At 43.9% G+C, this 10,102-nt stretch overlaps 1 protein-coding gene across 2 annotated transcripts in view; it reads right to left on the bottom strand.

Annotated features, from left to right (window-relative positions):
* Nucleotides 1-5,334, bottom strand: part of HERPUD1 (homocysteine-inducible, endoplasmic reticulum stress-inducible, ubiquitin-like domain member 1) — a 12,726-nt gene extending 7,392 nt beyond the window's left edge. The window contains exons 1-4 of one of the 2 annotated variants that reach the window (XM_006863549.1): nt 5,182-5,334; nt 2,251-2,328; nt 2,088-2,162; nt 699-829 (exon numbers count right to left, since the gene is read on the bottom strand). In XM_006863549.1, the coding sequence (XP_006863611.1) occupies nt 699-829; nt 2,088-2,162; nt 2,251-2,328; nt 5,182-5,334 (437 nt within the window). The remainder of the gene's footprint in view (nt 1-698; nt 830-2,087; nt 2,163-2,250; nt 2,329-5,181) is intronic. The other variant, XM_006863550.1, reaches the window with a different exon arrangement.
* Between the last annotated feature and the right edge of the window lie 4,768 nt (nt 5,335-10,102).

The following is a 10,102-nucleotide window of genomic DNA, read 5'->3' as shown; positions in this document are numbered from 1 at the left end:
TTCTCCCATGTAAACTATCATATAATTCACAATAAAACATACAAAAAACCCCAAAAACTACTGTTACTGTTGCGATGTCGTGTTGGTTCCTACCCATAACAACCCTGCATACAGTTTCCGAGGAGCTGCTGGTGAGCCTGAACTGCCGATCTTGACTAGGGGCAGGGAAATGGGAGAGTTCCAGAATTCCAACTCACTTAACAAATTATTTTTTCCTGTAGGAACTTACATAATAATAAGCAGTTCCAAGGGCCATAAAATCCAAATGTGAGCGTTTAGTCATTTCTGTCTTTTGCTCACATTGCCCTAAAGAAATGGCCTTTTCTCTGTATCACCAGCACAGCACTTAGCAGAGCCTCCTCCAACCATCTCTTCACCTTCTGCCACCCATTGTTACACTCAACAAAGCACACAGCCACCCAGTAATGCAGTTGCAGGATGCGTGGTTTCCTGATGCATCACTAATTCCCTATCATGTGATCAGCACAACGCAAACACATCCACGCTGGAGGAACAGATGTCAACCTGAGACCTGAAAAGGCTGTGTATACAAAGAAGTTAAATACACAAGCCTTTTATAAAGCCGAAGTTTGCATGTTTTAATGTTCTCTGACTACCTATGTATAAACACATCTTATTCTAAAACTAATGCACATGTCACACATTCATATAAACTGGTCCTTTATGATAATACTCACCTGGAGATGTTCTCCCAGCCAGAGGGAGGAAGGTTTCGAAGCACCTCCCTTTGCCTTAAGCCATCACTTGAGGAATCCCCAGGACATGGTCCCTGATTAGGACCAATGGGCTGATCTGTGGACTCAGCAATCTAAGGAAGTATGACATGAACATCTGAACAAAGGATCTGATGCAACTGTGTGAAATCAATCTAAAAGGATGATTTTGCTGTGAACTGACTTATATCTCCCACCCCAAACCTTTGAACCTGACAAAATTAAATAGGTACAGTGTTAAGTGTAAAAAAAAAAAAAACCACCTCTAAATTTGTTCAACCCAATTTTTAATATATGGATGGTGGTGGTGGTGGTTAGGTGCCATGGAGTTGGTTCTGACTCATAGCCGACCCTGTACAGGGTTTCCGAGGCTGTAAATTATTACAGGAGCAGAAAGCCTCATCTTTCTCCCAAGGAACAGCTGGTAGTTTCGAACTGTTGACCTTGAGGTTCACAGCTTAAAAAAAAAATCTGTATTTTTCCCGACAGTAACTAGGGAGTCACTGTGCATTCTCCTATACATTATATGTTGTTGTTGTTAAGAGCTGTGGAGTCAGTTCTGACTGTTAGTGACCCTGCATAGGGTTTCTGAGGAGTGGCTGGTCAGTTTGAACTGCTGATCTTACAGTCCAAACTGACCTTGTGGTTCAATTCTTATCCTACAGCGTCATACCAACTTATAATGACCAATTCAGCTCAGCCTGCAGCCTAGGAAGAAGGAATGCTATATTCAGAGTCCTGGTGTGGTGCTGTGGGATAAGCACTGGACTGCTAACTGCACGGTCAGTGGTTCAAGCCCATGAGTTGGAATTGACTCGCCAGCACTTAACAATAACAAACCATGTGTGGTGCTGGGGGTTAACGTGCTGGACTGCAAAGTCAGTTTGAACCAAATGGTCGGCAGTTTAAGCTTACCAGCCACAACTCGAAAACCCTATACAGAGTTGCTATGGGTCAGAACTGACTTGAGAGTACGTAACAACAAGCAGAAGCAGCACCAGTATATAAAGGATCGTGTGAAACAACAAATCATGACTTTGACTGTCAAACAGTAGTAACGTTGTGTGTCTTGTTAGTTGAGTGGTCTGGATACACAGTTATTGTGGGTTCAATTACATCCCAGAAGACAAAGCTCTACTTTTCCACTACAACACTAATGGAATAGTCTGATACATACACTTACATGTGCAACACATTTTCCTTATTCCTGATACTCACTGGAGAAGGAAAAAAAAAAAAATTACCTGGAAAAAATACAATAAAATCACTCTGAGAGTTTTAGCCAGCCTCCTTTATTTCTCCCTTGAGATTCTGAATGACAAGATTGTTTGGGGTATGAAGAAGCACACACACCTTTGCACTGGCTTCTGGCGTTTTTGAAGGCGTCCTCACGTTGCACACCAGATGCAAGACATGCCGTTCTTCCTGCTAAAAGTGTAGAGAGGGATGTTAGGACCCGAATCCAACCTGGTTTCACTGCTTAAAACATTCAGAAGTTAACGTGTAAGTGAAGTACCTTTGGAAGTAAGTCCCTGAGACTCAGATGATCCAACAACAGCTTCCCAGAATAAATCAGCCTCTGGTCCTGGGGACGCTTTATCATGGCAAAGAAAAAAGCAATACTGGTCAGCATTTAGCCCTGACAAGTTCTCAAGCACAGAAAGGATGGGTTTAGAAAAGCAATTTGGAAATGTATGCTCCACCCCCACAGGAAAACAGGTTTTCAAAGGCCTTCTACATAAAACCTTTTATTGAAAAAGCGCTTCACTTTAAAATGGACAATGACATAGGAATAAATTTAGGACAGCAAACTAGCTCCAGTTCACAAACCTAAGGCCACCTAATTGACAGCTGAACGCTCAGGGTAACTATTTTCTGCTACTGAAAACACAAATTTTATTTGAGGCTCCAACAGCAACAGACTTAAAAACCAGGTTTGGTCTTCTCAGAGAAAACTTACAAGTTCTCTCAAGGACAGTCTTCCCAAAACGACCTAACATCGCCTCAAAATCACATGAAGTAAGTCTATACTGAAACCCTCCCAGCCTTCCCCCACATACAAATGCAATTACAGAGGAGATGGAGAGTAGGCAACATCTCAAACAACTGTGTGTGAAATGGGGGAAACTTTAGTGGAGGAACTCTGAGAAACTGACTTGTCCAAGATCACTAGTTACCAGAGTCCAGATTCCAACCCCTCTAATCCTACAGCCAGGGACTTTAAAACCATAGGGATTCTATCATACTTTTACATAAATTTCACTTTTAAAATTTATTTTAAGTGGATTTAAAACTTCTTGTAGAGACCTTTAAAAATCATGGCCCTGAATGATATATACCAGACCTCACCAGCTCGTCAGCCTATTCTTACCACAACTGATAATACAAAACTTGTCATAAAGCTGTTTCTGCAAACTAGTCCAAGACTATACAGCAAGTTGTTTAACCTAACAAAACACAATAACAAAAGGCGTATCTGCATCCCTGACGATGTAGAAGTAAGTACACTGGATGCCTCGTTCACCATTGTTCTCACTGGTTGACTTTACTGTTCTCATGGGCTGTACATATGAATTCATAAAATACTATTATATATGCGGGGCCTTGTGCTGTAGTAGTGAAGATTTCTGGAACTGTTTGAAAATCACAGCATCCTGTAGCTACACCTGCCTGTGGGTCTGAGTTGTTTCCCTTTTAAAGGCCTGATTTGATTAAGCATACTACTATTACAAAATAAGGCTTCTCACATTATACTATTTTATGGTGTGGCGCTGTAGGATAAGCACTGAACTGCTAACCACAAGATCAGTGGTCCAAATCTTCCAGCTGTTCCTTGGAAACTATGAGCTGAACCTGACTCGACAGCATTTAACACACTACAAAAAGCACATACAAATGTGTTCTAGACATCTAAGTTGATAAACTTATATTTGTATAGCTCAGAGATGTTTTATTTAGAACTTTGGAGCTCTGGTAACGTAGTGGTTACAAATAGGGCTGCGAACCGCAAGGTCAGCAATTCAAAACTACCAGGTGTTCTGCGAGAGAAAGATGAGGCTTTGTGCTCCAGCAAAGATTTACAGCCTCGGAAACCCTGGAGAGGGTCGCTATGAGACTGAACCGACTCCACATCGCATAACCACCACCACCACCTTATCTGATGAAGCTCCTAGCCCTTTAAGTCCTCAAGGGAAATTCTCCACAACACTGCCTTTTACTGTATGATGCAACTAGGAACTGCACCTGCTTCCCCAATTGGTGTACTTAACATCATTCTCAGTCAAACAGCCACCAGGGTAAACCTAAAATAGTGCCAACGTGGATTCTAAACGACACTGGGATCGAAACTTATTTAAATGAGAACACTTCAAAATAAAATTCACATCTCCACTCTCAACAATATGGAACAAAACCTACCTAGACAAGAGCTGCTTCACAGAACCCTTCTGATAAGAATGAACAATTTCGCAATCTTGTTCTGCCCTGTGCCCTCTCGGGTTCGATCCCGAACTACAAACGTGGACAGCACCCAGCTCTGCAGACACTTACATAATGTCCGAGTCAAAAGTAAATACCGGAAGGTCCAGCGCACAATCTGCATCACGTGGTAGGGAGGGAGCGCGGGCGGCGCCAAGAGTGAAGTTGACAGATGTGTCAACCAAAACAAAGCAAGGAAGTCTTCCTAATCGAGGGGCCGAAGTCTTAAAACCCAGAAGAGCAGAGACGCCTTCCGTCTGTTTCTCCTCCAAGTCACTTTTTACCGTAAAGTACGCTCGGCTCCTCCCTTGGACTAAGCAAAGGCTCCGGAGTCCAGCGCGACAGGGAGGGGCCGAAGGCGGAAAGTGGACCGGGAGGGGAAGAGCCACGTCTCCTGGGTGGGGAACCTGAGGACGCTGGGCACCCGCACCCTGCTCTCCGCACTGAGCCGCTAAGTGCTTACAACTCATTTCACAGCCTTTACGATTTCTTGTTGCTATCCACTGGATGCAATCCTATAGGGACGCCTATTCGCCCGAACGTTTGGGGAAACTGAGGCTTGGAGAGTGAAGTCACTCACCCAAGGTCAAACTGCTGTTCCAGTGGCTTAGCAAGGGTGGAACCCCGATCTGGGGCGACGAGTTAGGGATGAGGAGGTAGGGGCATGGGTGTGACCGCGTCTGGGGACTTGGGGAAGTGGGGAGCAAGGTAACAGAAAACGGCAGCCCGTCAGGAACGGGGGGTGATGGCGGCCAGAGCGGAGCGACAGTCACTGGGCAAGGACAAGGGTGCCTAGGAACTGTCGGGCAGGCAAAGAGGGGTGCCGGCCTCCGGGAGGCGAGTAGACGTGTAACAGCAGGCGGAGAAAGGCTAGCGAAGGAGGAGATCGGAAAGCGGAGACGGACGGGGCTCCCCAGGAGGAGGGCTGGGGGCATGACAGCCCGGAGCGGGAGTCAGGGGCCCCTCTCACCGGGCGCTCGGGGTACACGCGGCTCAGGTGGGCCTTGAGTTGGCCCACGCTCCAGCCGCGGTCGCAGCTCAGCTCCAAGTCGCGGTGGCGCTGATTGGGACTCTTCACCAGAATCGTGACCAGCTCAAGCTCAGGCTGGGGATCAGGTTCCATGTCGGCTGTACTCGGAGAAGCCTGGCACTAGGTAGCCGCCAGCAACCTCCGCAACGACAGTTCAGATCTCCCGAGCGAGCGACCCACACCCCACCCCCCTCGGCGCCTTTTATATGTATCCCGCGTACAGGCCCTGCGGACAGTACCCTCTGTGGCTGCCGTTTATTGGCTGAGGCGGAGGCCACGGCCCTAACGTGGACCAATCGACGTCCGGATTGGGACGGCAGAGGGGCGGGCTGAGTACGTGGGCGTGGGCTGATGCACTTCGCCGCCGTTGCGTCACCCAGAGACGCGTCTGCGGCCCGGGAGTTGAGGTTCGGCGGCCATGTTGGGGTGCGTGGCGTCCAGGCTAGGGCGGTTCGGCCTTGATACTCTAGAGCGTGCTAGCTTTGGTTGTTTGAGGCTCCTTAGGGGCAGCCATCCCACCTGACCCCCAGCGTCACTGTCTTTGCAAATTGTTTCCTCACAAAATAGGACCCCCGCCCTTTTTGACCCAATGTCCCAAGCCCAATGTCCCTTTCCTTCTCGCAGCCCCCAGAGACTGAGGTCTCAAGCCAATAACAGTCTCCTGGCCGCAGCCCTAAAAACACCTGGTGGATCAGTGAGCGCAATCTGGAGATGCACCAGAAGGACAAGGAAGAAATCGAGCTGGCTTAGTGGTTTGGGCCCATGGCCAAGAAGACGAAGACATGCAAACGGCTGTTGTCAATTATCTGTGATCTTTTGGTTTTGATCATTACACCTTCACATGGAGGCCATCATTTCTTAGGACTGAAGCAGACCACAGTCCACATACACTGGGAGACACTCGAAAAGGACATTCACACATGGTTCCTTTCAGTTGGATCTGAGACAAGGACAGCAGGGTCCTCAGTTTCCTAAAATGTAACCAGAAAAAAACCTCTGTAAAAGACTTGAGAAACAAAGCTGACATGGCACTATCCCCCATCATCCTTGTTCCAACCCTACTGGGGCATCTTGTTTTTCCAGGTGTGTCAGGAGCCTGGGGTTAGTAAGGACAAGATTCTGATAGTAATAGAAACAGAAAACAAGGTGGTTTGTTTCTCGACTATCTTTGGAGAGAGATTGTTAGCAAGCTCAGCTTTCTTGGTTGCTTTTTGCCTGCTGTGGAGAGCTCTGTTCCTTTCCACCAGGGCGGGATTACATGGGTGGGGCCTGTGCAAGCTATGAAGAACTCATGCTTGGTTTAGTGTTCTGCTGTAACTGTCTTGAAACTATTAATAAACTTGAACAACAGCCCTGCATTTTCATTTTGTTGTTACTAGTGCCCTGGAGTCAGTTCCAACTCATTGTTGTTAGATGCTGTTGAGTCAGCTCCAATTCATAAACAACCCTGTGCACAACAGAACAAAACAATGCCTGGTCCTGCCCCATCCTCACAATTGTTATGCTTAAGTCCATTGCTGCTGTCACTGTGCCAATCCATCTCATTGGGAGTTTTCCTCTTTTTCGCGAAACATTCACTTTACCAAGCATGATGTCCTTCTCTAGGGACAAGTAGCTTCTGATAATATGTCCGAAGTATGAGAGACAAGTCTTGCCATCCTGGCTTCTCAGGTGCATTCTGGTTGTATTTCTTCCAACACAAATTGGTTTGTTCTTCTGGCAGCGTAGTGGTTACGAATCGGGCTGTGAACCACAAGGTCAAACAGTTTGAAACTACCAGCTGCTCTGCAGGAGAAAGATGAGGTGTTCTGCTCCTGTAAAGAATTACAGCCTTGGAAACCCTGTTTAGGGTCGCTATGGGTTGGAACCGACTCCACGGCACTTAACAACAACTTCAGCACCATAAATAAATACATCAATTCTTTTAAGGTCTTCCTTATTCATTGTCCAACTTTCACTTGTATATGAGGCTATTGAAAATACCATGGCTTAGGTCAGGCGTGCCTTAGTCCTCAAACTGACTTCTTTGCACTAGAACACTTTAGAGAGGTCTAGTGCAGAAGATTTGCCTAGTGTAATATATCATTTGATTTCTTGATTGCTGCTTCTGTGAGTGTTGATAGTGTATCCAAGCAAAATGAAGTCTTTGGCAACTTTAATCTTTTCTCCATGTATATGGATGTTGTTTATAGATCTAATGGTGAGGATTTTTGTTTTCTTTACATTGAGGTGCAATTCATACTGAAAGCTGAGATCTATGATCTTCATCAGTATTTTAAGTTATCTTTGCTTCCTTCAAGCAAGGTTATATCATCTGCATATCGCAGGTTGTTAATGAGTCTTCTCCAATCCTGATGCCATGTTTTTCTTCATATAACCTAGCTTCTTGATTATTTGCTCAGAATGCAAATTGAATAAATGAGAGGTAAAAGGATACAACACTGGCACACACCTTTCCTGATTTTATACCATTCAGTGTCCCCTTGTTCTGTTTGAGCAACTGCTTCTTTATGTACAGGTTCTTCAATGAGCACAATTAAGTGTTCTGGAATACCCATTCTTCACAATGTTATCCATAGCTCGTCATGGTCCACACAGTCAAAAGCCCTTGTCAATAAAGCACAAATAAACATCTTACTGGTATTTTCTGCTTTCAGCCAAGATGCATCTGACATCAGCAATGATGACCCGTACCGAATTGGGGTAGAATTTCTGGCAGCTTCCTGACAATGTATTGTTGTAGTCATTTTTAAATTATCTTCAGAAAAATTTTACTTGCATGTGACATAAATGATATTGTTTGATAATTTTCCACATTCTGTTGGGTTACCTCTCTTTGGAATGGGCAAGAATATGGATCTCTTCCAGTTGGTTGACCAGGTAGCTGTCTTCGAAATTTCTTGTCATAGATCGTGAGCACCTCCAGTGTTGCATCAGTTTGTCAAAAGATTTCAGTTTGCATTATGTCAATTTTTAGAACCTTGTTTTTCTGCCAATGGCTTCAGTGCAACTTGCACTTCTTTCTTCCTTCAGTACCTTCAGTTCTTGATCATATGCTACCTCTTGAAATGGTGCAACACTGACTCTTTCTTTTTGGTACAGTGACTCTTTGTATTCCATCTTCTTTTCATGTACCGTTCAATATTTTTACTATAGAATCCTTCAGTATTTCTAGTTGAGACTTGAATTTTTTCTTCAGTTCTTTCAGCTTGAGAAATGCTAAGTGTGTTGGTGCTTTTTAGTTTTCTAACTCGAGGTCTTTGCACATTTCATTATAATACTCGACTTTGCCTTCTCAAGCTGCCCTTTGAAATTTTCTGTTCAGCTCTTTTCCTTCCTTATTTCTTCTATTTGCTTTAGCATCTCTATGCTGGAAAACAAGTTCTAGAGTCCTTCTGACATCCATTGTGGTCTTTTCTTTCTTTCCTGTCTTTTAAATGACTTGTATAGTGTTTTTGATGTCATCCCACAATTCTCTTGGTGTTTGATTAAGAGTATCCACTGCATCAAATCTGTTTTTGAGATGGCCTTAAATGAGGTGGAATATATTCAGGGTCATATTTTAGCTTTCGTAGACTTGTTTTAATTTTCTTCCGCTTCAGTCTGAACTTGCATATGAGTAATTGGTGGTCGGCCAATGACCTAGTTTTGGCTAATATTATTTTTCCACTATCTCTTCCCATTGATGTAGTCAATTTGATTCCTGCGTATTCCATCTGTTGAGGTCCATGTATATAGTCATCTTTTATGCTGTTTAAAAAAGGTATTTGCTGTGAAGAAGTCATTGGTCTTGCAAAATTCTATCATGCAATCTCCAACATCATTTCTATCACCAACGCCATATTTTCCAACTACTGATCCTTCCTCTTCATTTCCAACCTTAGCATTTCAATCACCATTAATTATCGATATGTCTTGATTGAATGTTTGATCAGTTTCAGATTAAAGAAGTTGGTAGAATTATTTAGTTTCACCATCACTGGCTTTAATGGTTGCTTCATAACTTGTATTAATTGATCTTCCTTGTAAGCATATAGTTATTATCCCATCACAAACTGCGTTGTATTTCAAAATAAGATTTTGAAATGTTCTTTTTGGCAATGAAAGTGACATGATTCCTCTTGAATTTTCCATTCCCCACATAGTAAAATATATGATTGTCAGATTTAAAATGGTCAATGTCAGTCCATTTCAGCTCACTAATGCCTAGGATATTGACTTTTATGTGTTCCATTTCATTTTTGACAACTTCCTGTTTTCCTAGATTCATAGTTGTACAGTCATGTTCCAGTTATTAGTGGATGCTTGCTGCTGTTTCTCTTCATTTTGAGTGGTGTTCCATCAATAAATGAAGATCCCTAAGGCTTTACTCCATTCACATCATCATGCTCAACTCTACTTTGCGGAGGCAGATCTTCCCCAGTTGTACTTTGAGTGACTTCCAATCTGAGGAGCTCATCTCTGGCACTGTTTCTGATAGTTCTGATGTTCTTCATAAGGTTTTCAGTGACCAAAGATTCAGAAGTGGTCTGTGGTTTTCTCTTCCTAGTCTGTTTTAATCTGGAAGCTCAGCTGGAACCTGTCCACCATGGCTGACCATCCTGGTATTTTAAATACCGGTGGCATAGCTTCCAGCACTACAATATGCAAGCCACCACAGTACGACAAACTGACAGACAAGTGGTAGACTGATTCGCAGTGATGCTGTATAGGGTTCAAAGTTGTATATCTTTGCAGAAGCAAAAAGCCTCGTCTTTCTCCTGTGGAGCAGTTGGTGGGCTCAAATCACAAATTATGTGGCCATATACAATACATCTGAGACACTGGGTTATATGAAGAAAAATGTGGCATCAGGATTGGA

The sequence above is a fragment of the Chrysochloris asiatica genome, unplaced genomic scaffold, assembly GCF_000296735.1.
Source record: "Chrysochloris asiatica unplaced genomic scaffold, ChrAsi1.0 scaffold00055, whole genome shotgun sequence".
NCBI lineage: Eukaryota > Metazoa > Chordata > Mammalia > Afrosoricida > Chrysochloridae > Chrysochloris > Chrysochloris asiatica.
Note: the sequence above shows the minus strand (reverse complement) of the source record. Positions and strands in the feature narration are given on the sequence as shown.